This window comes from Bolinopsis microptera, chromosome 8, assembly GCF_026151205.1.
Source record: "Bolinopsis microptera isolate Bmic1 chromosome 8, MBARI_Bmic_1.0, whole genome shotgun sequence".
NCBI lineage: Eukaryota > Metazoa > Ctenophora > Tentaculata > Lobata > Bolinopsidae > Bolinopsis > Bolinopsis microptera.
Genome location: NC_087079.1, coordinates 5,912,759 through 5,940,529, shown reverse-complemented (window position 1 = coordinate 5,940,529; position 27,771 = coordinate 5,912,759). Strand labels below are relative to the sequence as shown.

The window sequence follows — 27,771 nt, the reverse complement described above, 5'->3', positions numbered from 1 at the left end:
TAATAACACGCACAATCTTCGATATTAGTTGTGTCCGTAACTGGTTGAGTTGTCCCTCTGGTACGTTATAACGTCAGTCTAGCAGCACTGTTTTATTACATTGTACATTGTACATTGTACAGGCCACAGCTCAGCAAACCTGTTTTTGATTTGTTAATTTGTTAATGTTCTAAGAAATCCTATAATACTTTGTCCGTACGTGTACTATGTCTATAAATAGATAAAGCAATGAGGTATGTTATTTGGAACTCTTAGCCCCCAGCTAGTTAGACTCTACCTTAATAACCGCGCGTCAGTAGGTCTGAAGTTAAATGTAATGATTATACTCAAGCTTTTAAGTCTGGAATTCCGCTTTGTAACTGAACTGTGGAATGTTGTCAAATGAATTTATCACTGAAATTTACACCCTCTTCTCTCAGATTTAATGTGCATTTGTTGGTATGTGTAATCAGTGTCTTACTCAACGACCAAATTAATGTGACAGCAAGTTCGTGTGCTGTGCTCTCTAATTTCATGATATTCCACTTCCAAGAATTACAGTAAATATTTACTCACAATTCATCATGATTAGCACGTATTAAAGTATATCTGTGCTATTAACACGTCACGTTATAATAGTTCACGTACGGCGCATTAATAGGGGTGATCAGAACACATTACATTAGTTGGTGCATTGTTTGGGTATGAGGTGAGGTTCCTTTGTCTCTTTAGCACATTCTTTTGACTCTTTTCTCTCCCCGGCCCCTTACATTTCATTGTTCTATTTTGTCAGATGCTGAACACGGGTCCTTTATTGCAGTACAAGTTGTTCGTTGCTACCGGTTATGTTTATCTATGTACATTTACGTACATTTATGTATATTTATGCGCTACCAAATTCTGCTGATTTTTGTCGGTCAAGTTTTAGCACCCAAAATATGGTTTCGTGACAGTGTAACTTTGGGTTTAAAGAAAAGCTAAGTGTTAGGAATTTAGCTAACCAGTAACAGCTTAATGTGGCGTTGTCGAAATATCCACGTTACCTCCAGGTTTCCATACATAATAAGGTGGAAGTGAAATAATGTTAAAGTGAATTACTGTGAAATACATAATATTATATGGAATTGAAATAATGTCCATTTTACTGACACCAGTGCAGTTACCAGTATACGATTACAGACAACAGCTATAACTGTATCCTATGGACTATGGCCTGGAGTACTACTGCAATTAGCGTTACAGATCATAATGTCTATTTGTAACGCGTTACAGATCATAATGTCTATTTCTGCTTCAGCTACGCTATCAAACGAGTCTCTAGCTTTATCATTTTTGTTGAGGTTAAACTTTCTTTGACGGAATACTCACGTAGCTTTTAAGACTCGTTCCACTCTTTCCATCTTTTAGTTTACATGATGATTTACTCTACTTGCTGACTGGCTAGAAAACAACGTGTCAAATGTGTGATGTGGTTACAGTACCATTGCTAGTTATCAGCAGTCACAACCTCTGTATTTTAGCGGTTCATTAATTTCCGGTTATCCTATATTATTTCCTTGATTTATAAAATATAATGTAATTTTCTAAAATGACGTCTTGCGTAGTTATGTGTATTTGTATTGTGTATAGTAGTTATGTGTAGTGTAGTGTAGTGTAGCGTAGCGTAGTGTAGTGAAGTGTAGTGAAGTGTAGTGAAGTGTAGTGAAGTGTAGTGGAGTGTAGTGCACCAAAAAGTAGTGATTTGCATGACACAGTACAATACAAAACCAGATCCGTATTTAACGGAATTTTCTTTCGAAAAAATAATCCTAAATTTACTGAATAGTCTCTTGAAATCGAGGTTTGATGTACTTGGTGATAACATGTTTAGCAGATCACAACTTTTACAGAACACACAAAATCGCACCAAGATGAAGCCTGTTCGTAAGCATTACGTACTTTGTTAAGCAAGGTTCCGAGCTGTCCTTTCTGACTGACTTACATTGTGCACTCTCATGCATTCCAGTTGAACATTCCAGTTGAACATTCCAGTTGAACACACCTTACACTCCACCACACCACGTAAACATACGCTCATATTTAGAGGATGTGTGACTATTGATCTCAATACAGTTAAACGAGGTTTCATTGTTGTACCACGAGACATTGCTGAGATCACGACACATCGAAATAAAAAGGTATGTAGAATTTACTATACATATAAGTCACGGACACACAAACCAAAACACAAACGAAGATCCACTGTTACACAGACCAACATTCAGACAAACACAGATCAACTGATACACAGACTGGATCCACATGTAACAAAGGCAGTTTCTCAGATAGAATACTCAGACACACAGTCCCCCGCACACAGACTCTAACAGTCCCACACACAAACTCTAACAGCCCCCACAAAGACTCGAACAGTCCCCCACACAAACTCTAACAGTCCCCCATACACAAACTCTAACAGTCCCCCATACACAAACTCTAACAGCCTCCACACAAACTCTAACAGTCCCCCACAAAGACTCTAACAGTCCCCCACACACAGACTCTCACAGTCCCCCACACAAACTCTAACAGTTCCCCGCACAAACTCTAACAGTCCCCCACACAAACTCTAACAGTCCCCCACACAAACTCTAACAGCCTCCACACAAACTCTAACAGTCCCCCACACAAACTCTAACAGTTTCCCGCACAAACTCTAACAGTTCCCCGCACAAACTCTAACAGTCCCCCACACAAACTCTAACAGTCCCCCACACACAAACTCTAACAGCCTCCACACAAACTCTAACAGTCCCCCACAAAGACTCTAACAGTCCCCCACACAAACTCTCACAGTCCCCCACACAAACTCTAACAGTCCCCCACAAAGACTCTAACAATCCCCCACACACAGACTCTCACAGTTCCCCACACAAACTCTAACAGTTCCCCGCACAAACTCTAACAGTCCCCCACACAAACTCTAACAGTCCCCCACACAAACTCTCAAAGTCCCCCACACACAGACTCTAACAGTCTCCCACACAGACTCTAACAGCCCCCCACACAAACTCTAACAGTCCCCCACACACAAACTCTCACAGTCCCCCACACAAACTCTAACAGTCCCCCACAAAGACTCTAACAGTCCCCCACACAAACTCTAACAGTCCCCCACACAAACTCTAACAGTCCCCCACAAAGACTCTAACAGTCCCCCATACACAAACAGTCCCCCACACAAACTCTAACATTCCCCCACACACAAACTATAACAGTCCCCTACACACAAACTCTAACAGTCCCCCACACAAACTCTAACAGTTCCCCACACACAAACTCTAACAGTCCCCACACACAGCTACAGACTCTAACAGTCCCCCACACACAGACTCTCACAGTCCCCCACACAAACTATAACAGCTCCCCACCCCGCCCCCACACAAACTCTCACAGTCCCCAAACACAGACTCTAACAGCCCCCCACACAGACTCTAACAGTCCCACACACAAACTATAACAGCTCCCCACCCCGCCCCCACACAAACTCTCACAGTCCCCAAACACAGACTCTAACAGCCCCCCACACAGACTCTAACAGTCCCGAACACACAGACTCTCACTGTCCCCACACACAAACTATAACACCCCGGCCCCCCGCCCCCACACAAACTCTAACAGCCCCCCCACACAAACTCTAACAGTCCCCCACCCCGCCCCCACACAACTCTAACAGTCCCGCACACAAACTATAACAGCTCCCCACCCCGCCCCCACACAAACTCTCACAGTCCCCAAACACAGACTCTAACAGCCCCCCACACAGACTCTAGCAGTCCCGCACACAAACTATAACAGCTCCCCACCCCGCCCCCACACAAACTCTCACAGTCCCCAAACACAGACTCTAACAGCCCCCCCACACAGACTCTAACAGTCCCGAACACACAGACTCTCACTGTCCCCACACACAAACTATAACACCCCGGCCCCCCGCCCCCACACAAACTCTAACAGCCCCCCCCCCACACAAACTCTAACAGTCCCCCACCCCGCCCCCACACAACTCTAACAGTCCCCCACACAAACTATAACAGCCCCCCACCCGGCCCCGGCCCCTCCCCCACACAAACTCTAACAGCCCTCTAACAGTCCCCCACACACAGACTCTCACAGTCCCCCACACACAGACTCTCACAGTCCCCCACACGAACTCTCACAGTCCCCACACACAGACTCTCACAGTCCCCCACACCCAGACTCTAACAGCCCCCACACACAAACTCTCACAGTCCCCCACACCAACTCTAACAGTCCCCCACCCTGCCCCCACACAAACTCTAACAGTCCCCCACACAAACTATAACAGCTCCCCACCCCGCCCCCACACAAACTCTCACAGTCCCCAAACACAGACTCTAACAGCCCCCCACACAGACTCTAACAGTCCCCCCGCCCCCACACAAACTCTAACAGTCCCCCCCCCACACAAACTCTAACAGCCCCCCCGCCCCACACAAACTCTAACAGCCCCCGCCCCCACACAAACTCTAACAGTCCCCACACAAACTCTAACAGCCCCCACCCCGCCCCCACACAAACTCTAACAGTCCCCACACCTCACTGTCCCCAACAGACACGCAGTACAGTACAGCTACAGAGAGAAGAGCTGACTCTCCCCTCACGTAGCTCGCAACACACAGTGCTCTCTGAGAGAAATGTTATCACAGTATTTCCTCTACTCACCGTATTATGCCAAATAAGGAATAATCTCCCTCCTTTTGCTGTAATAGTATTAAACATTCACGGACACGTGTGCGCGCTGGCCAGTCACGTTGACCAATAGGAAGCAGAGATGTGAGTCATGTGATCACCCGGGCAACCAATGAGGAGGCGTGCATATTTAGGCTGCATTTAGCTGACGGTGGCGTACTCTGTACAACTGCTGCAGTGCTCTGACTGGCCAGTTACGATCACGTGACTGAAATACAGAGAGCTGACTGGCTGGTTAGCGAGGATGACTGTGAGGGACTAAGAGAGTCCAGGGTGTGCAGTTTTCGAGCGCGGACAAGACAGTGAACCTCAGATTATCTGATAACGGGCCATCATTAGAGAAACCGGACAAATGATTAGAACATAACGTTGAAGGGTTTTAAACGGAAGCGGCAGGTGAAGGAAAGGAAGTAATATTATCATGTCGAGTGTCATTATAATATGTTTATGTTGTAACATGCAATGTGTGTGTGTGTGCGTGTGTGTGTGTGTGTGTGTGTGTGTGTGTGTGTGTGTGTGTGTGTGTGTGTGTGTGTGTGTGTGTGTGTGTGTGTGTGTGTGTGTGTGTGTGTGTGTGTGTGTGTGTGTGTGTGTGTGTGTGTGTGTGTGTGTGTGTGTGTGTGTGTGTGTGTGTGTGTGTGTGTGTGTGTGTGTGTGTGTGTGTGTGTGTGTGTGTGTGTGTGTGTGTGTGTGTGTGTGTGTGTGTGTGTGTGTGTGTGTGTGTGTGTGTGTGTGTGTGTGTGTGTGTGTGTGTGTGTGTGTGTGTGTGTGTGTGTGTGTGTGTGTGTGTGTGTGTGTGTGTGTGTGTGTGTGTGTGTGTGTGTGTGTGTGTGTGTGTGTGTGTGTGTGTGTGTGTGTGTGTGTGTGTGTGTGTGTGTGTGTGTGTGTGTGTGTGTGTGTGTGTGTGTGTGTGTGTGTGTGTGTGTGTGTGTGTGTGTGTGTGCGTGTGTGCGTATGTGTGTGTGTGTGTATTATGAACAGTAGTGAACTCACACGAGTCACAGAGCTGTTGCCATGACAACAGTAAGGTTAACAGCATGTACAATAGGTATATGATATCGTGTTACTACAACTGTATTGTTCCGTACTTGTGCCGTTTAATAACAACTATACATGTGGCTGTTATTGTGTGATAATGTGTGATAATGTGTGATGTGTGTAATAACACTCCTTCAGCTCACTACAACGGCTTCCTAGTATGAATAAATCACCATCAGTGCAGCTATTTACATTCGCAATGTTGCTAGGTGACAAGCCTGGTTGCTAGGTGACAAGCTTGGTGTTGGGTTGGTTATTTCTCTTGTTGAATGTTGGGTATCATCGTGGTATTATCACCGTTGTTTCCCGAGACTCTGAACATATTAATGGCCTTACTTACCTAAGTTTTTGAGAGCTGTTTCTAAGTACTTTTACTTGGTATTGAATGTTGAGGCATAAAGTTGAACTAGCTGTTTAGTGTTCATTAACGCTTGAGATATGTTGGGAAATATTCTCCTCCTCTTACTCCCCTCCTTACTCCCCTCCTTACTCCCCTCCTTACATACCTTGTACATATCTCTCTTAATCCTCTTCCCAGTCATCGCCTGTACTTGTTACCTTTGTTCTGTTATTCTTTTTTCCTATTTTGCTTCTTTCAGCTACGAAATCTAGTTTCACATAAATTTCAGGCTAAACCCCACCTTAATCAGTTCTAAACCTCCAGATACAGTTTTTACTCCTTTTAAACATTTTTATACCATAAAAAACATATTTTATATTCATCCCTTATCATTATTTTAAACGTTTACTTATATATTACATTGCTTCAATTTTCTTCCGAATTGATAGTTGAGACTTGTTTGATGATGTGCTCATCAACACTGAACACAGTACCATAATATGAATTAAGAACTTCAATTTTTCACCGCTCCATATAAGATAAATTATAAAATGATAAATTAAATTAATAAATTAAATTAATAAATTTAAGATTAAATTTCAATTTATTATTATTATTATAAGAGAAACGTCGTCTTAGTGTACACGAGGAGGATTAGGATTCGTACTGCATATATTGAGAGGCAGTAAAACTAGCGGACTGCGATGAAAGGGGACTTACCAAGTTACCACCCCAAAGCAACATTGAAATATGTTTACTTTGTTCTGTTTTGTTCCATATTTTACCGCTGTCTTCATCTCTGGTCTCCTTTTAACTTTTAATGCGGCAATTTTCGTTAGGTCGGTGCTAATTATTTCTCAGCAGAAGAGACTTTTTATCAGATTTTAAGTTTAATCCAGCGGTGATCTAACCTTTTTATGAAATATTTTCATTATGTTTTTGTTATCAGTGTCTGTAAATTTGTTGGCTTCACGTATAATCAAGTTACATCGATTAGGTGCGCATTTGAATTTGGCTCATCACCTTTTCTGCATTATAGACAATATTCTTTCTAGTTTCCGACTTGCTTCTTGATTGGATCCTATTAGCGTTCAAGAAATTCACACCCATTGCATATCAATTTCCAATATGGACTGTAAGACTGTATCATATTTCAATTAGTAAAACATGATACTAATCGGCTGTTGATTGCATTGATTACATTTCACTATATTGCATCCCATGTATGTGACAAATCGTACAATGAGCAGCTCAGATTTACTCCTAATGTTCTAAAAGTCTTTACATTTTACTTATATGAGACTATTTATATTAATTGTTACTTCATCCCTGAACGGCGGGGGGGGGGGGGGGGGGGGGGATCATATGATCAGAATCGTACGTGACGTTGGGTGGGTCGGGTGGGTCATATTTTCTTCCAAAACGCAGTTAGTACTCTTGTACTAAGTGGTGGGTCTGCTGCTCATTTCACAGAAAAGTAGTTAGTACATGGTACTAAGGGACCTCATTTTTTGGGTGTCCAACCCCAAAAAACCCATTTTACTATACCTCAAATTTTAATTTTGGGAATGGGTTTTGAGGTTTTTTTGATTTTTTTGGGTTTTTTGTAATTTTTAAAATTTGTTTGTAACTTTTTATCTAATTCGACTACATTGAAAACAAAACCCCTACTAAATAGTGGGTATAATTTGTAGGGTGGGTCCTTTTTGTAAAGTCCAAACTGCACTTAGTCGACGTAACGTACGGCACTTAGTACCTGACCCCCCCCCCCCCACGTACGGCACTTAGTACCTGACCCCCCCCCCCCCCCCTGGCCCCCACGCCCTAGACCACATTACATCAGCTTCTAAAACTTATCATATCATACGTATACCCTTTGATCTTATCCAAGTCTAGACTCTAGTAGCATGGGGTATAATTTTAATTACAATTAATTAATTAATTAATCATAATTACAATTATAATTCTTCCCTTTATAGTCTAAACTTTGTGAAGACGTGTGTAACATGTACGAAGCTGTATGTAACCTAGGGGGGAAGCCAAGGGTATTCTGTGGTATCTTGGGGAATGCCTTAATGGATTTTGGAAATCCCCCATAATAAGGTCCCACATAATTCCCCCAACATACAATATGCTCTCCAACATTTCTAGACATAAGGCAGTTCACCAACTTGCTGGATTATTATTCAGATTAACCGCCTTTCACGGCGACACCTCCAGAATTATAATTAAACGTCCATAATTTATAATATAATTTAATCTAATGCTGCTCATACTGGGGTGGCACGTACAGTCCTCCTAGCACAGCCCCACTGTAAATTTATCCTCCTGAGTTGATGTGGTTTTGGAATATCTGTAAAATTATGCGAAACTAAATTTCTTATTTTATCGTGTCTTCTGTTTATTGAATTTCTTATATTATAATATAGCCTAAGGTCAGTTTTTAACGTTCTACATTATGACATCCCTTTACAATATCCAATATATTAAATATTATGTATGTTTAATGTTTATAGAGCAGATATTAAAGCATCTGCACTTTGCAGTGCAGTTTAACTACCAGTAGTGAGAAGCCAATAAAGTCGCGTAGATAGACGTCTAGCTTTTTAGAAAGGACCACTTGGAAGCTTACAATGATATTCAAATAATATAATCCTGTTGCGAGAATTCAATACCTACCTATTGAACCTATTGATAGGTTTAGAAGTAGGCATCTTCACGGCCATCACGCAATCTGCGGACCACCTCCTTGACTGCACCAGTCTATTATCGAGTTAGAGTTTTCTGCACTGTATCCAGGAGTAGGGGGCTTGTCTGGAAGGGTGTCTAGGAAGTTTCCAAGAGATGTCTTGAAGCTTGTCAAAGTCCTTTGAGTATTGACAATTTTTGGGAGAACATTCCAGAGTCTTCCAGCTCTCACTGCGAATGAGTGGTCGTATGTGGAGCGTGCAGCAGCTGTAATATATGCAGCTGCAATATATGCATCCTTTTTCGAACCACACTTATTTTGCAACAGTAGAGCTGCTGCCAGGCTATAACATGCACTTTAGATTATAGTATATTGCCTGCACATTAGACTTTCTCAAGGTATGGAATTGAGATGTTTTTCGTGTTGAACTAATTCAGTCTGAACTGTCGAATTAGTTAGAAATCTGTCTGCCTTCAGCTTCTGACCAATTGGTGTATTGATTCAAACAAAGAAGGTTTATAGTTATATAGGGGCCGGGCCAGTACCTTTTGTTTGAGAGCTGCTCCTAATTACTTTTTCACAAGAAAAGTCTTTATCAGTGAAGATGAATTGAGTAATGATGCAGTGGTTATGTTTAAATATTCTTCTCTTTTATTTGAACATATTTTTGTTATCTGTCTTTGTGAGGCCCACATATGTGTCCCTGTAATTAGGCTTTATTGATTAGGCAATAGGCATGTTTGCCTCTCAACCATTTATTTGGCTCTCAACCATTTATACACATTTATTTTAAATTCCTTTTAGTTACGACCGGACACTTGCTTCTCGATCGCCGTTAACCAGACTTACCCAACTCCAAATCAGTACACTTTTAACTGTTTATTACAATCTAATTAAATGTAAAATACGACACACTCATTGATACAGCGTATTTAAACAAATTAGCCCCATGATGTAGATTTTAGATTGTACACCTCCAATCTGTCTAATTTCCTAATAACAAAGCTTCATCAAATTTAGGTAAGGGGTCCTGCTGTTTAAACGACCTTCAGGTTATTTCACATATATCTGAGATATTTCATCAGTTATCCTGTTCACGCGCATGGTGGAGTGTAATAATTACAATTATTATATTATACACTTCTACCTTCTATACTTCATGAAGGCGTATTTTAGGTTTCTTACAGTTATCTATACTGTTCTTCACTCTGTTTCTAGACTGTTCTTCACTCTGTTTCTAGACTGTTCCTCACTCTGCTTCTAGACTGTTCCTCACTCTGTTTCTAGACTGTTCCTCACTCTGTTTCTAGACTGTCTTTCACTCTGTTTTCAGACTGTTCCTCACTCTGTTTCTAGACTGTTCTTCACTCTGTTTCTATACTGTTCCTCACTCTGTTTCTAGACTGTTCTTCACTCTGTTTCTAGATTGTTCTTCACTCTGTTTCTAGACTGTTCTTCATTATGTTTCTAGACTGTTCTTCACTCTGTTTCTAGACTGTTCTTCACTCTGTTTCTAGACTGTTCTTCACTCTGTTTCTAGATTGTTCTTCACTCTGTTTCTAGACTGTTCTTCATTATCTTTCTAGACTGTTCTTCACTCTGTTTCTAGACTGTTCTTCACTCTGTTTCTAGACTGTTCCTCACTCTGTTTCTAGACTGTTCCTCACTCTGTTTCTAGACTGTTCTTCACTCTGTTTCTAGACTGTTCTTCACTCTGTTTCTAGACTGTTCTTTAGTCCAAGTCTAGACACTGATTCAGGAATACTGTTCCTGAATTTATGTCTAGACTATGCCTTGACCTGTTCAGTTCAAGATATTTATGCCTGTACGGTATAATATTATTCAAATAAGTGAACAACCATGGTTTCTTGATAAGTAATATTATTATCTGGCCGCTTCATGATCTGCCATGATTGGATAATATTTTCTCATCCATTTTCTCATTGGACTAGATTTGTAATTAGGGCCATGAATTCCATGTTTCATTTTGCAATTGAAGTAATTCAGAGCAAAGGCCAGAGTCTTAACAGTTAACATGCACGTTGGTCGACTTAGACTGACCTGAATTTTCACTTTTTCGTCCGATCATCTTGGAAAGTTTTTTGTACATCCCCATAGACGTAAATAGTAACCAAAAAAATTATTTTTGAAAAATTCGGAAATTTAGGTGTTCCCCAAGCCGTTTCCATGACAACCGCGCTCGCGAACCTCAGAAATCTGGAAAAATTCGATATCTCAGGACCCATTGCACCTACAGAGCTAAAATTAGGCTTAAAAGATGCGGAATCAGCACATTTATATGAGACTTATTAATAAACATATAGCCTAAAGTGCTCACTTTCGTCAAAAATTGCAAAAAACACATTTTTGTACATTTCCATGACAACCGCGCCCTAAAATTTAGATGTGCATCTCTATTTTTCAGTCAAACTATGAACAGTTCAGAACTACAGGGGGATAACTACAGGGGGAGAACTATAGGGGAGAGAACAGCTCAGTACTACACCTGAGGAAGAACTACAGGAGGGAGAACAGCTTAGAAGTTAGAACTACATAATTCTGAGCTGTTCCCCCATGTAGTTCTCCCCCTCCTCTGTAGTTCTCCCTCCTGTAGTTCTGAGCTGTTCTCTCCCTGTAGTTCTGAGCTGTTCTCTCCCCTGTAATTCTCCCCCTATAGTACTTCTGAGCTGCTCCCCCTGTAATTCACCCCCTGTAGTTCTGAGCTGTTCTCTCTCCATGTAGTTCTTTTGAGCTGTTCTCCCCATGTAGTTCTTTTGAGCTATTCTCCCCCCTCCCTGTAGTTTCTTCTGAGCTGTTCCCCCATGAAGTTCTGAGCTGTTCCCCCTGTAGTTACCCCTCCCCTGTAGTTCTCCCTCCCTGTAGTTCTGAGCTGTTCTCTCCCCTGTAGTGCTCCCCCTGTAGTTCTGAGCTGTTCTCCCCCTGTAGTTCTTCCCCTGTAGTTCTGAGCTGTTCTCCCTCTGTAGTTCTTCCTCCTGTAGTTCTGAGCTGTTCTCTCCCCATGTAGTTCTTTTGAGCTATTCTCCCCCATCCCTGTAGTTTCTTCTGAGCTGTTCCACCATGTAGTTCTCCCCCTCCCCTGTAGTTACCCCTCCCTGTAATTCTCCCCCCCCCCCCCTGTAGTTCTGAGCTGTTCTCCCCCCCTGTAGTTCTCCCCCTGTAGTTCTGAGCTGTTCCCCCTGTAGTTCCCCCTCCCCCGTAGATCTCCCTCCTGTACTTCTGAGCTGTTCTCTCCGCTGTAGTGCTCCCCCGGCCCTGTAGTTCTGAGCTGTTCTCCCCCTGTAGTTCTGAGCTGTTCTCTCCCCTGTAGTTCTCCCCCTGTAGTTCTGAGCTGTTCTTCCCCTGTAGTTCTTCTGAGATGTTCTCTCCCCTGTAGTTCTCCCCCCTGTAGTTCTGAGCTGTTCTCTCCCCTGTAGTTCTTCTGAGCTGTTCTCCCCCTGTAGTTCTCCCACCCTGTAGTTCTGAGCTGTTCTCCCCCTGTAGTTCTTCCTCCTGTAGTTCTGAGCTGTTCTCCGTTGTAGTTCTTCTGAGCTGTTCTCTCCCCCGTAGTTCTTCTGAGCTGTTCTCTCCCTGTAGTTCTCCCACCCTGTAGTTCTGAGCTGTTCTGCCCCTATAGTTCTCCCTCCTGTAGTTCTGAGCTGTTCTCCCCCTGTAGTGCTTCCTCCTGTAGTTCTGAGCTGTTCTCCCCCCTGTAGTTCTCCCACCCTGTAGTTCTGAGCTGTTCTCTCCGCTGTAGTGCTCCCCCTGTACTCTGTAGTTCTGAGCTGTTCTCTCCCCTGTATTTCTCCCTCCTGTAGTTCTGGGCTGTTCTCCCCCTGTAGTTCTTCCTCCTGTAGTTCTGAACTGTTCTCCCCCTGTAGTTCTCCCACCCTGTAGTTCTGAGCTGTTCTCCCCCTGTAGTTCTCCCTCCTGTAGTTCTGAGCTGTTCTCCCCCTGTAGTTCTGAGCTGTTCTCTACCCTGTAATTCTCCCACCCTGTAGTTCTGAGCTGTTCTCTCCCTGTAGTTCTGAACTGTTCTCCCCCTGTAGTTCTCCCACCCTATACTTCTGAGCTGTTCTCCCCCTGTAGTTCTCCCTCCTGTAGTTCTGAGCTGTTCTCCCCCTGTAGTTCTGAGCTGTTCTCCCCCTGTAGTTCTGAGCTGTTCTCTCCCCTGTAGTTCTCCCTCCTGTAGTTCTGAGCCGTTCTCCCCCTGTAGTTCTCCCTCCTGTAGTTCTGAGCTGTTCTCCCCCTGTAGTTCTCCCTCCTGTAGTTCTGAGCTGTTCTCCCCTTGTAGTTCTTCTGAACTGTTCTCCCCCCTGTAGTTCTCCCCCCCCCCCCTGTAGTTCTGAGCTGTTCTCCCTCCTGTAGTTCTTCCTCGGGTGTAGTACTGAGCTGTTCTCTCCCCTCTAGTTCTCCCCCTGTAGTTATCCCCCTGTAGTTCTGAGCTGTTCATAGTTTGACTGAAAAATAGAGATGCACATCCAAATTTTAGGGTGCGGTTGCCATGGAAATGTACAAAAAATGTGTTTTTTGCAATTTTTGACGAAAGTGAGCACTTTAGGCTATATGTTTATTAATAAGTCTCATATAAATGTGCTGATTCCGCATCTTTTAAGCCTAATTTTAGCTCTGTAGGTGCAATGGGTCCTGAGATATCGAATTTTTCCAGATTTCTGAGGTTCGCGAGCGCGGTTGTCATGGAAACGGCTTGGGGAACACCTAAATTTCCGAATTTTTCAAAAATAATTTTTTTGGTTACTATTTACGTCTATGGGGATGTACAAAAAACTTTCCAAGATGATCGGACGAAAAAGTGAAAATTCAGGTCAGTCGAACCCCTGAAACATGATGGTCATGGTGCAGTCACGATTGTGCTGGGATAATTTAATATTCTGTTCCGTATTTTCAATTGGAAGAATCACATTATATCACACCATTGGCCAATGGCCATGGCAATGTAGGGACCACATTTTAAGGGGATTCGGTTCATCATTGTTTCTTCAAATCTTTCCTCAAGTCTTAACATTTAGACAAAATTAAATGTTTTTCACCACTCAAATCGTTCATTCTCGTTTACTATTATGGAATTAGTATAGAAGTAACTAATATTTGATTAATCAAGTGACAGCGTCTCACGTGACTATAATATTGTATATATAATCGTGTAATACCATTCTGTCTCCTTTCTGTGACGTAAGCAGTTATTAACCATGATGTCATGGTGACGTCAGTAGTTTCCAACTGAATCTCATTAATCGCCTTTCCGTTTAAATCATTAATATTTAAGGTCATAAAGTATTTTCATAACTTCCATGTGGTTACTGGTTCCCAAAAATTAACTAACCTCATACTGATTAAAAAACCCCATACTTCTCACATAACCACGTACATAGCTTCTCTATTCTTGAATTAAAAGTGCATAATTCTTTCCCACACTAAGTTTCACTGGCATGACTTAAATGTACGTCTTCTTTAGCTTTGGCTATAGTTTTAATGTCGAAGCGTGTATTAAATGTTAGAATTTATTTATTTATACAAACTCATCGAGAAACTAGACGCAGCTTAAATCTAAAATTATGCTCATGTTACATTGTCTGTGTCGATACAAAAGTGCCTTTTGCTATGAGGTATGGCGTTAGAGCTGGCACCTTGATGTTTAATGTTGATCCGCTGTAATGGGAGCCAGGAAGTGCCACCAACATTGGTAATTATCTTCAAATCTACTCTGGGTTTCTGAAACGATCCCTCAACTTTCAATGTTGCTCAATAATTGTTAGTTTGAGTCTTATTTGCTAGTCTTGTTTTCTGCCTATTTTCCTCGTTGTTGCTTTCTGTGACTTGCCTCGGTTTTTATCTGTACTATCTGAATGTTTGAAATTGTTAATTTACTGAAACTAACGCACACCCAGGATTATGAAGTAGAGCAACACCTCCTCTTTCCAGATGTAATGAGCTCGACGCTTTGATAATCATGGAACTTCCCATCCTACCATTTTCACCACCTAACGTCACTGTTACCCCTCACCCACCATTGGTATCACTCAGCTCCTTCTTACCTCCACCCTTCCTCAACCCCTTCACTCCACCACTCTCCCTCTTAAATAATCCCTCCTTCTTACAGTACCCGCCACACATCCCAGTTTCACCCCTTCTCAGCCCCTTCACTCCTCCACATTCCATGGCCCCTTACCCTCAGCTACACTCCTACACACATTTCTCTCCCTCGCATTCCATCTCCCCTTTCTCTAACCCGCCCTCGGCCTCCCTCACCCCCTTCACTTCTCAACCTTCACCTCACCATGTCCCCGCACCCTCTCCCCCATATTCCTTACCTCGTTCAGAGCTCATCGTCTTGTCAGATGATGATAGTGGTCGAGACTGCGCTCTGATCCCTGAACGTGTCACACCAGCAATGAGGAAGCAGCTGGAGTCACAAAGAACTTGTCAGATAGGATGCAGTGATCCGAGTGATTCACTCCGGACAGTGGATCTGAAGCTGACTTCAATTGTTAGCCTTGCTGGACAACAAGAACACTGGCACTGGAACAAGGAAACTTCTCTCAATCCTCCGAGTGAGGTAGTTGACCCTATGACTCGGTCGCTCGAGTCCTCTTCTTCAGCTCCTGTGGCAGGACAATCCTCAGTGTCTCGGATACAGGTCAGCTCAGTTGTGAGTCTCTCAGATAATTTATATTCCCCTAATCGCGACAGTAAACACTCTGCAGAACACGGAACTAAACTTGTTGAACCAACCCAGCCGAAGGCATTCAGCCTGTCCTCGGTCAACAGTTTCTTTAAAGAATTAGAGCCCACTATCGAATCAAACCCTGAATCACCCTCAACATCAAACCTGGGGTCGAACCTTGAAGCACCCTCAACATCAAATCTCAAATCGATCATTGAAGCATCCTCAATATCAAGTCTAAAGTCGAACCTTGAAACACCATTAACGTCGAACCTCGAAACATCTTCTACACCAAACTCGGATTTTCACCAAAAGGTGGAAAGTATCCAGCCTGCTCACTTCATACTCGAGCCCGTTACCTTGAAGAAAACTAAATTGACAACACCAGCTCCCAGCGATACTTCGATTGTTGTAATCTTGGATAATAACACTAAAAAGCTAAAGGAAGTTACCGAGGAGCCTTTAGTAAATTTACGGGAACATTTTCAGCCAACTCCACTCCTACTTGTTAACCAAATCATCAGCTACAAACAACTGTACGAGTCTAAAGACCTGTCCATGCAAGCCATTAGAGACATCACAACCTGCCCACTTTGCAGGGTAGCTCTAAACAAGAAAATGAAGAACTGGACCTCACCCAAACTTCAGATGAATATAATAAAACACATGAAGACAGTTCACAAGGTGGTGGGTATAAAGTGTATCTCCTGCAAGAAAACCAAGGTACCTGAACACGATATACCGTGTTTGTGTAGGACCTGTGATGTTTGTCTCAAGTCCTTCCCATCAGGAACCTGTTTTGAGAGGCATGCTAAAAGCGCCCACATCAAGCTGGTAGAACCTGATTCCAAGGATACAAGTTTCTTCCAGTGCATCCTATCAAACTCTTGTAACTTCTCCTGCAGCTCCAACCTCAATTTCTCCAAACACCTGGCTGAGGATCACCATGTGATTACCTATCAGGACGAGAACCCAACCAACACTATAGTTAAATGCCCTCTCTGCTCCTTTAAAAGTGACACGGTCTCCAAGTTGAGATCGCATATCAGTAGTTTTCATTTTGCTTCCGGAGCTGGCAAGAAGTTTCGTGATAGAAAGCACAAATCTTTGTCGAGTAGTATCTTTGTTTTTAGCAGTAGTTATGAGAGGGGGAGTGATGTCGGGGTGTTGTCGAAAGACAGTGGTCCAGATCAGGAAGACGATGTTGACGTAGGCTAAATTATTAAGTTGATGATATATTTTGTAGCTCGTAGCAGTAGTTTTTAGATGCTAGTATTTATTTTGATAGTTATATTATATTATATATTTTTAGGTATTGATGGCTTCTTGATTATGTTGTCCGAAGCATTACTTTTTATGTATCTTGGTTATTTTTTTTGATTGTCTGACCCTACAATTTACTAATCTGCAAGTTTTTCAACAAAAATCTAATTGTATCTGATCTTAATTGTCTCCAGCAATAATTTCTGAGACAACTGACGAATCGAACCATTTTTAGCCTTTGATGACGAGAGCAAAGAATTATGTGTTAAATTTAAGTTTCATTTCTAACGTTGGTAATACCGATTACCGGGGAGGTTTTACAAGTTTGTATTGACACGTGAAATGACGTCACACTACATGACATGACGTCACACCACGTGACAGCGATTGTAACCTATCAGCTCGCTGCACATCAACCAGTCAAATCCATAATGGGTGACAAAATCACATGTCCAGACAAACGTGAAACAATTCTCTGCCATTTTCTACGTTTTAAGTTTCGTCTCACATTTCAATCATAATTGCGGCCCATCTGGCACCTGTGAATTAGGTTAACGTTTTTCTTTTTAGTGAAATCTAATTTCCTTTTAGTTTTGTACAATTTCATTTTTGGTAACATTTTTTAAGAAAAAAGAAACATAAATTCTAGTTAATAATAGTCCCAAAGTAAGCTTTTTAGGCATTAATGAATGTTCAACTAATCTAACATCCGGTCATCTTTAAATGAATATTTGATTTTAATTTTCATTTTGTTTGATTTTCTTATTTGTGACCCACTAGACTCCGTGACGTGCAATACCTTGACTGGTTTTTGTTTTGGTTGCTATAATATATTTTAATTATTTTAATCAATCTAATCTATTTTCAGAAATAATGTTTTACTTGGTATGTACCGTTTATAATTAGGATAATTACTAATTAGGATAATTAATAATTAGGATACATTCAGAATGGAGGGATCCATTAAAAAATCTTCTGTTATTAAGCTACAAAATTGGGAACAAATCTCTTAATTTCAATTACATAGTTTCTACTGTAATAGTGTAATGACTAAAAATCAAGCCTATCGCGTGAAATGAATAAACAAATTAAAAGTAAATTTTACTAAAAAGAAAATTAAGTCGTGTCTAAAAGTTCTCAAATCATACAAATATTAACTAACGTCAACCATGTAAAGTTATTATTAAATAGCATAATAAGTAAACGATTAAACAGACAAAATAAATAAATGTAAACTTATTCATAAGAAAATAAACAAAAAATAAGTATAATATAAAAATAAATAAATAAAAAATAAGTATAATATAAATCAACTAACTAACAGTCAATTAATCAACTAATAAATTTTGAAAATTAACCGATTAACTATATTTAATTAATAAATTACATAATGTTTTAGGAGCACAAGACAGGACCCCAACCATGTCGAACGTACTCAATCTGGTTGCGCCCAGTTTTATAGGTATATCCTACCTATCACAAGCGCTGGAAATGAAGAACCTTCTGGAAACCTACGGTGCTAAGTTTGACCTTCCGGAGAACTTTGAGGAGAACGAGGATACGTTCTTAGAGTTGCTTCCCCAACTCATTGAGGCTTACCCCCTGTATTTTACCAAGTGCGCGGCTGATACAGAGGTGGAGAGTGCCTTCTTCTCTCTCATCTCCATGATACAGTTACTGTCACAGGTATGCAGTGTAATAATAACCAGTGTCCTGGTACTGCTAATTACACGTGTAGTTACACTGTAATTACACTGGTGGTCTGGTGCTGTTAATTGTAATTGGCAGTGGAGACCCCAACTGGAGAGGTATTTGTGTGCAGTAGTCAGTGTACTCAGCTCAAACTATATAGTTTATTGTGTACTGTGTAGTGTAGTGTACTGTTTAGTGTACTGTGCAGTGTATTGTATAGTGTAGTGTACTCTACACTATACAATACTGGTGCGGCGTGTAGACTGTAACTTGTATTATGCAATATAACTGAATGACAGTGTAAACCAGTTCGACTGTATACTATACTACACAGTACACATAGTATAGTATAATGTGTAACAATTGTGATTCTGGGGATTTATTGGTCACTAGTTGTCACGTGTCTCCGCACTAGAATACACATGAATATCACGTGTAATATATAATATTATATACGTGTAATAACGTAATATAACGTGTAGTGTTTACTGGTTGTCTTCAGTGCAGTGTTTAGTTGAGCTAAAAATAGGGTTATAATTTATAAGAAGTATGGGACATGTCCTGAAGTTCATTATCTTATTATTATTATATTCAATAATATATTATAATTAATGTATCCTGTATAGAAAATGCGCTTGTCTCACGAGCTAACAGTATTTAGTAATCCTGCTGAGATAATCGTGACGTTGTGATAATTTAATTCATATGTAATCAGATAATTGCAAAGATTTGAAATAAAGTCTGAATTGTAATAATAAAGTCTGAATTGTAATAATAAAGTCTGAATTGTAATAATAAAGTCTGAATTGTAATAATAAAGTCTGAATTGTAATTTAATAAAATCTAAATTGTAATAATAAAGTCTGAATTGTAATAATAAAATCTAAATTGTAATAATAAAATCTAAATTGTAATAATAAAGTCTGAATTGTAATAATAAAATCTAAACTGTAATAATAAAGTTTGAATTGTAATAATAACTAATAATAAAATCTAAACTATAACCATTCCCAGGTGGACCAGATAGAAGAAACAAGCAAGAAGCTGAGTAACGCAATAGTAGCAGACACCACCTCTGAGCGCCTCCCCCTAAAAAGCAAGCTGCTGTCCCAGCAGTTCTCCTGTTACCAGCCCACTCTCAGATCTACATACCAGCTACTGGTCAATGTTCTGAAGCTGGTTGTGCAGACTGGACAGCTGAGACACGCCACTCTCGATATCGACCAGGTAATATAGTTGTTGTAAATTAGTTGTTTTAAATTAGTGGGATTCAATTTTTACTCGTTACTTTGTTGATTATTTAAATTGTTAAATGTAGTACGTAACTCGGAAAATACTGTGATATTGGCCAAGTGCAGAAGTGTTTTATGTAACCACACCTGGTTCTCATCTTGCTCAGATGTATGTTACGGAACGTTGCATATTGTTATCTTTTAATATCTCCGGGTAGACAAGTTTTTAAATAAAAATCATTATTGTAGAGCTGTAGTTGTACTGTTGTAGTGCATGTCTGTGTCATTTAAAAATTTTTACTACATTTTCGTTAATTTACAGTGTACCTGTCCGCGTGTTTAGATTGTACGTGATATAAGATAAGTACATCTTAAGTACATACCACACATTTCTAATCTTGACAGTGAATCTACTGCCTCATCTGATACATGTATTACTCTATTAGATTATTAAGTAAAAATAAGAGAAGTTATTTAACAGTCGTGTTATATCACAAGGGCTGCAATCACCTTCGGATTGTAGGTTGCATGTTTAGGTTTTATATATTATGTCGAGGGGGAAAAGGTGCAGGAGACCAGTGACCACCTACTCCACGATGGCATCTGATACAATACAATACAATATATCATAAAGCACATAATATTATAGCTATCTCTAGACATAGCTACACACAGTTATATAAACTTATAAACACACTAACTGTATACCCTGTATATTATGTGATTATCTTTATTTAGTAGTAACGTATAACGACATGGTATCAACATGTTATTTAATGTGTCAGCTAGTTCGTGGTACTGTGTTATATTAGCCTAGTAAACCGGGGGAGATAAGGAGTTGCACTTAAAACTATTCATTTATTATTCATTGTTGAAATTTTTATTGACCTATACCGAAATCCTAACCGGCGCATATCATCCTTTACTTTATATTTATAAGACTGTTAAAAGAATTAATGTCTAACATACTCTACAATCTACGTAATATATAGATATATATCACGTGATATACAACAGAGAATATATTCCGTGGTGTACCTTCTGGTAGTGTAACAGATAATGACCACTTTTCTTAACTAACCCGGGCGTACTGTTTCAGATCAGTGGGTGGATGGACAAGTGGAAGTGTGACGTACAGGAACAACGTGACATCTACCGGCTCCTCCACGAGGCCTTCTCCGCAATCCAACAAGGAGAGAAAGCAATCCAGGCACTGGTGCTACTGCTCAAACTGTACTCTGAGAATGAGGGAGTAGAAGCTAAGCCTGATGCGCACATCTGTGTTATCTCCCACATTGCCCACCCCAACATATTCGTCATGGACCACCTCCTGGACCTACACCCAATCCGCGCGCTGGACGGACAGCTTTCCCACGAGCTCCTCCAGATATTTGTAAACGGAGATCTCAACGACTACATTGAGTTCTACAACAACAACGTGGAGTTTGTGGAGAAGCTGGCAGTTACCCACGAGGAGAACTTACGGAAGATGAGGCTGTTGACCCTGGCTAGCATGGCCCAGGACTGCAATGAGATCGAGTTTTCACAGCTAGTTGACAAGTTGAACCTTGTAACGGAAGATTTGGAACCGTTTGTTATCGAGGCAATTGGTAGTGGACTGATCAAGGGTAAGATAAACCAGCCTGAAGGGAAGATATTGATCAGCAGCACCATTAACAGGACCTTCCTAGATCCTCAATGGCTCTTCATTAAGAATAAATTAGAACTGTGGCAGAAGAATTTAGTTATTATTCAGGAAAGCATGAGAAAGAGCCACAATTTTTCGGTTCCTATTGGTGGCGGATAATTTGTTTTTAATTCTCAGTTACAGTATTTATTGTATTGGTTTATTTGGTGGTACAGGTTGCCAGTTTTATTCTAGCAAGTTGGAAGTTTTATTCGTTTGCCATTACAATTTCGAGAATTACAGTTAAAAAGGTATATAATGGTAACAAAATGTTGATTGCAGACCTAAAGTTAAACTAATTCTTGAGCCTCGGTAATTACCCAACCAACTACACGCAGTGTGAAATCAGTGGCTGTCTGTTCAAGTGCAGTGTCATCAAGGTTCAATTATGTCACATTCAAACGGTGTGACAATTTAATATCTCACGGCTACCTCAAGATCATCCTAACCAGATAATATTAGAACTAGTGCTAAATCCCAACACCTAGGTATTAGCATGGGAACATGGCAACGGCCAGATTTACAGTTGAGGTGGATTAAGGGTTACATACAGGGCTGAGATATTAGGATATTATTAGGGTTTGGTTACTCGGTAAGTTAAGGATTTGAGTAAGCTTTTCAGATCTGGGATAATATCCAGATTTCGGTAGTCGTGCCAAAAAATCTCATCTTTAAGTGACGTGGGGTCGTTCAAATCTCATCTTTAATTGACGTGGGCGGTGGGGTCGTTCAAATCTCATCTTTAAGTAACGTATTCACATATTAAGTAATCAGAGCTGAGGGGAGGGGGTGGTGTTGATTACGTTAAAATTGCCTACAAATTGATTATATTATATATGAACCACCCCTAAGTGATTTGGATCGTACGAGCCATTTCCGGGAAACTCGAGAGACTGTGGGATACTGAAGGGAAAGGAAGCAGTTCTAACGAGCTCTTCTCAAACACAAGGATATAACTTGTGAACTCGGCTAGTATATATGAAACATTTGTCATGGAGTTGTAGAGGGAGTTATGTGCCTCGCCGGGCTAAAGTAGTGGATGACCTTGCTGTACGGCAAGTTAAACAAGGATCTGAAACTACTAGGTTCCGTACAGACTCAACTCTGCACCCGTGTCAATATGTTCATTATATGCAAGCCTCTTGATTTATAAATGCCAATGATTATAAGTTTACGATACAGACTTGGACTTAGCAGTGTATAGCATAATCAAATATATACTAATATAGATCTTAGTCAGACTTGAGCTCGCACCGGAGAGCAAGTTTAGGAGTTTTACCTCATGAAATGTGGTTAATAATAATGTATAAAAGTTGCTAAGTTCAGTGATTGAATTTTGTGACTACTGAGCGTTTAATTCCGGGTAATTAAGCGTGTAATTTGTGTGTGGAAAATGTGTAATTGCGTGTTAATTGATCACCTAATTGAGTGAGTGGGCTGGTACAACTTGACATTAAATTAGCACGTCAGCTAGTCAAGCCAGCACAATTGTCAACAGCCTTTAATTTACCGTCCTCGGTAAAGATTGGCGCCTTGTAAAATGTAAATGGCCGCCAAAATTCGACTGGAAACTTTCAGAAAGTAAAGATGTGGGGCCAGATGTGGTCCCTTGTAGTCGACAATGGCCGACAATAGGGCCTTAAGGCCTTTGTCCTTCAGGGAACCACGTACTAACCAGCACCAAACCTAGCCACAAATCACCGGCTACAACTGTGTAATATTCACGACAACCAAGCTCGGTAAACTGTACAGTAAGCAGCTGAAAGATCACAAGCACATGCTTCTCCCTGGATCAAGAACACACTATTAATATTATAATAGCTCTCTCGCTAACCTGAGGGAGCCGCCGCGAAATTCTAGAACAAGCTAGCTCTCCAACATTGACAATCCAATTATTCCATATTTGGGTGAAGCCTATCAGCAGATGTTTAAGCTATTTTTGGGTGTCTCTGAGTTCATATTGGCGTGCTTGCTTTACAATGTACCGTACTGTTTACTTCATCTCATTACTTCTAGAGAGACCCTTCAAGTTTCAGGGTTGTTCCCAAATTGCTTGCCAAGTTGCGTGTCACGGCGCTTTTATACTTTTCTCTAGATTTCAGTGGCTCGCCAGTTTTTACACCAGACCTAAAGTTTAAACTGCACGATGGACAAAAATACACATACACACGCAGTACTAACTACTAAAGTAGCGATTGTAATAATGTTTTCCTACAATAATGTGATCAGCTCGCAGCCGCACACACAATAGCATACCAAATGTAACACAACGCAAGAAAACCGCTACTCTCGATCACCACGCCTCCTCCACAGACCACCCACAAACTCCGCCGCACACTCGCTTCACACGTAACGCCTCACTCTGGTCCGCACAGGGCCCTCCTCACTGTCTTGAATGCGTCCGGCGGCGGGAAGAGTAATTACCGTGTAGTATTATAGTGTAGATATATTGTTGTGTGTCGAGTAAAGGGGCTGTCATTCCATGGGGCTGTAAACTGTGTATAGAAAATGTACCGTGTACTGAAACTTGGTCAGTCAGTTTATGCGGGTGATAACACTTGGCTTTGAGATGGCTTCCCATTAGATGACGCGTGTGTAATTTCGGGTACTCTACTCGCTTAGTTACAGGTTTCAGTTACAGGACATTTTCATTTGGGCAATGTGCCAACGTCTTTAACTGCAGCCTTCCGTCGCTTTTTTGGGCATTTTAGTGGTTATTTCCAATTCTCATTCCTTGTTTTTAAAGAATATTAGTAAATCCTTACAAGAGAACTCCAATATCTTTGACCATCGGAGGACATAATTCATCAAATGTTGACGCACGAATTCTTCATATTGAAGGGAGATCTCGTGTTTCAGTATAACGATTATAACAAATAAGGTGTTTAAAAGTCACTCCCACAAAAGTGCCCTGTTTTTAGGTACTACCTCTCATTCCTGCCCCTGAAAACATGCCCTAACTTGGAATACAGCATATTCTCTTAGACATAATTATTTCCGTGTAGGATATATCAAGTTTCGTCGAGCTCTCGCGCTTCTTCCTTCCCGGTAAAATATTCAAAGAATGCACTCGATGGCTGTGGCCAGTTTGTATCTAGAATCTAGGTAATCATCTTTGTTACTGGCCATACTTCTGTAAATTGGTAGCCATGGTGACTTATATAGATTTACTACAACAATGTTGTGCTTTGTAACGAAGGAATGAGATCAGGGAACGTGTGTCTTGTGATGTAATGATACCGGACATCATGGAAGTCATGTATTTCAGAAACATTCTCTCTTCATTCTAGAATATTCGCTCTTTAGTCTAGAAACATTTACTCTTAATTGTAGCAACATTCGCTCTATATTTTAGTTACATTCGCTCTTCAGTCTGGAAACATTTACTCTAAATTCTAGTTACATTCGCTGTGTATTCTAGAATATTCGCTCTATATTTTAGATACATTTGCTCTAAAATATATGCTTTCACGTAACTAAATTTGTGGCGACAATCTTCAAACCTTCTTTTGGATTATATTATGCTTTTTAATGATCCCTCATTAGTCATTACTCTTGTGAGTTTTGTTACAGTAAACACTTATAAATAACATCAGTACACGCTCGTTTGTGTATTTGAAATGTGGAGATATTTTTTAGATACTAAGAGGATATGGAAAAGTGGTGGGCACTTGCCATTACTTTAGTTACTAATTGGTTTAACAAGCGAGGTTCGTTTTGATTTTTATCGTACTTTCTTTAGCATTAAAAATTCAAGCAGAGTAAGTTATTGTTATACGACGGTATGCTTCTAGCTTCCTCCTGTAGTAAATCTGTGAAGCCGGAATTCTTTCCGTGAAGCTGGAATTCTTCCTGTCGAAGTGCTTTCTGCTTGACGTGTGAATTAAACAGTTGTTGTAAGCATGTAAGAAAGGAGAAGTAGCATCCAGTCAGCTAGCATGTACTCTAATCTTGTGTGTCCTGGTAATGTTAATTTGCGTGTCATTATGACTGTGCTATGCCGGGGGTAGTTCCTGCCCTGGTCGTATTGCTGGACAGGCATTAAACGGCTGCGTTTAACGAAGTCGGCAGGTGTACCTTTCTTTAAGAGCGACAGCTTAACAACTCTTGAATGTTTATCTCGCCTTTAGCAAACTTTCAGTATCAAAACTACAATGTTTAGGTTAGAGTTGCCAACTTACCGTAGTTTGCACTTGTAATTTGTTTCTTCAATTACCTAGAGAAACCCGCTCGGCTCCCTCCTCAAATTCCTTAGTTTACAGTGTATTCTCCTTCAGTGTAAATGTTGTTACAGTTGGTGTGGCTTAGTGTGGGATGTGGTTAAATAAACAAACGTTTCCTTGCTCTCACCACATTAGTTGATTTTCCTCGTTCAACTTTGACAAGACTTCTTAAATAAATTAAATATAGGTTGAGTCTATTGAAACTTACCGTCCTGCAAATTCTTGCAGTGTGTACTTTGTTTTGATTAGACTGTGAAATGGTACTCTTTACATTTCCTGATTTCCTCATTTCCTGACCCTGTAATTGAAATACACACGAAAATGAAAATGGGATGTAATTTTCAGGGTTAATCTTATCTGGGAACACTAATCTGCAATCAATCTTGTAGTGTTTTCAGTAGAGGATGGCCCCTGAGCTGACTAATAATTATACCCTGATACCCTCTTCCTGTTTGTTCTGTTTCAGAAATCATCTCGCTGCTCCTTCTTCCTCCTAAAGGTGTCAACTTAAAATCACTGTAATTTAAAATATTCACTATTTGGCAAACCTTCCTCATTCTTATTCGGTATTGTTGTCTTTTTATACAGTTGGACACGAATATTATAGTGAATAGTTGGCACATATTATGTCCAAAATATTTTCGTCTTTGTAAATTGAATTGTAATATTATACTCTGTAAAATTTATTTGAAAATTACCCATATCTGTTATGACACGTGAGGGGGGGGGGGGGGACATTTTTGAGTATTCTCGGCGAAAATGGTCAACTTCTCAGATTCAAAAATTCTCATACGAAAGTTACAAAATATTTTTGAGTTTGAATAAATTTTAGTATACAGCAGTTATTGTTTCATATATCGTATAAACTTTACATACAATAATACTGAATTTAAATCGCTGGCCTGCTCATGTATTATAGGGGGATTATAATATAACTAGTGTAGCCCGGCCTACGGCCGGGATTTCACTGCCGCAGTTAAAAAGGGTAGGAGTAATTACCCGCTGAGTCAAAACCCGGATTAGGCGAGCAATTGTATTCGGAGTGCCCTCACGTATCCAATAGTATGCTTAAAAAATAGTAATTCTTAATCAATAATCAATAGAAATTAACCCTGCACCACACCAGCCTATCATATTTGTGAACATGCATTACATTGTCGTATGAAAGTATGAACTCTCTCTACAGTCCAAACAGACCGTTTGAGCACTCCCTCCCCTAATAAGTTTATAGTATCATATGACCATGTAATATATACGCCATGTAATATATACGCTACATATGCAGAGAGAGAGAGAGAGAGCTAGCCCCGTAACTCTTGCCGTTCTTATCACGCCATTTTATGTAACATGTTTTGTGGTACAAAACCATCAATTAAACCACTTACCACCGGCCGATTTTTATAAAATTTGCTTATGGGCTTCATCAGAGTTTTGTCGGCACTATACCGAAAAAACCAGTCCCGTAACTATTGCCGTTTTTTTTGTATAACCGTTCGGAAATTACACACAGACAGACAGACACACAGACAGACACACATTCTGGTGTTATTAAGTTGATATTTTTGGGTTCGAGGAAAAGCGTAACATGCACATGATGTCCAAAGATCCGTAGCAGTGAATTAGTGAGAACGTTCACATTCTCGTCATTGTTTTAGTTCTAAGTCGTCGCTTTTCCTTTCTTATACCCCATCCAAAAATGTGCAAATTGTCGTTTGATTAAGCGCGGAATTAAATACAATTATGATTTACATACACCCAACGCTCAGTTGCCTATTTTTAGATTTTATATTAAAGCTTGTAACATAAAACCCGCCAACCATCAACCATGACCGGTTGTAGCCTGTTACACGTCCTGTTACACGACCGGACCTGTTACACGCCCTGTTACACGTCCTGTTACACGCCCTGTTACACGTCCTGCTACATGACCTGTTACACGACCTGTTACACGTCCTGTTACACGTCCTGTTACACGTCCTGTTACACGTCCTGTTACACGTCCTGTTACACGTCCTGTTACACGTCCTGTTACACGTCCTGTTACACGTCCTGTTACACGTCCTGTTACACGCCCTGTTACACGTCCTGTTACACGCCCTGTTACACGTCCTGTTACACGCCCTGTTACACGTCCTGTTACACGCCCTGTTACACGTCCTGTTACACGACCTGTTACACGTCCTGTTACACGCCC

The 27,771-nt window shown here is 40.8% G+C and overlaps 3 protein-coding genes across 3 annotated transcripts; all 3 read left to right on the top strand.

The window, feature by feature from the left end:
* Nucleotides 1–228: 228 nt before the first annotated feature.
* On the top strand, nt 229–4,647 carry LOC134820110 (uncharacterized). Its single transcript, XM_063830331.1, has 4 exons — nt 229–233; nt 3,350–3,413; nt 4,125–4,304; nt 4,537–4,647. Exons 1-4 carry the CDS (start codon nt 229–231, stop codon nt 4,645–4,647), a joined length of 360 nt encoding a protein of 119 aa, XP_063686401.1.
* A 10,061-nt stretch (nt 4,648–14,708) lies between these two features.
* Nucleotides 14,709–16,761, top strand: LOC134819262 (uncharacterized). Its single transcript, XM_063829088.1, has one exon. It carries the CDS (start codon nt 14,767–14,769, stop codon nt 16,696–16,698), a length of 1,932 nt encoding a protein of 643 aa, XP_063685158.1. The 5' UTR covers nt 14,709–14,766; the 3' UTR covers nt 16,699–16,761.
* A 1,364-nt stretch (nt 16,762–18,125) lies between these two features.
* Nucleotides 18,126–21,552, top strand: LOC134819511 (eukaryotic translation initiation factor 3 subunit M-like). The gene is made up of 3 exons (XM_063829475.1): nt 18,126–18,429; nt 19,450–19,662; nt 20,767–21,552. The coding sequence occupies exons 1-3, from the start codon at nt 18,166–18,168 to the stop codon at nt 21,472–21,474; spliced, it is 1,185 nt and encodes a 394-aa protein (XP_063685545.1). The 5' UTR covers nt 18,126–18,165; the 3' UTR covers nt 21,475–21,552.
* Nucleotides 21,553–27,771: the final 6,219 nt, after the last annotated feature.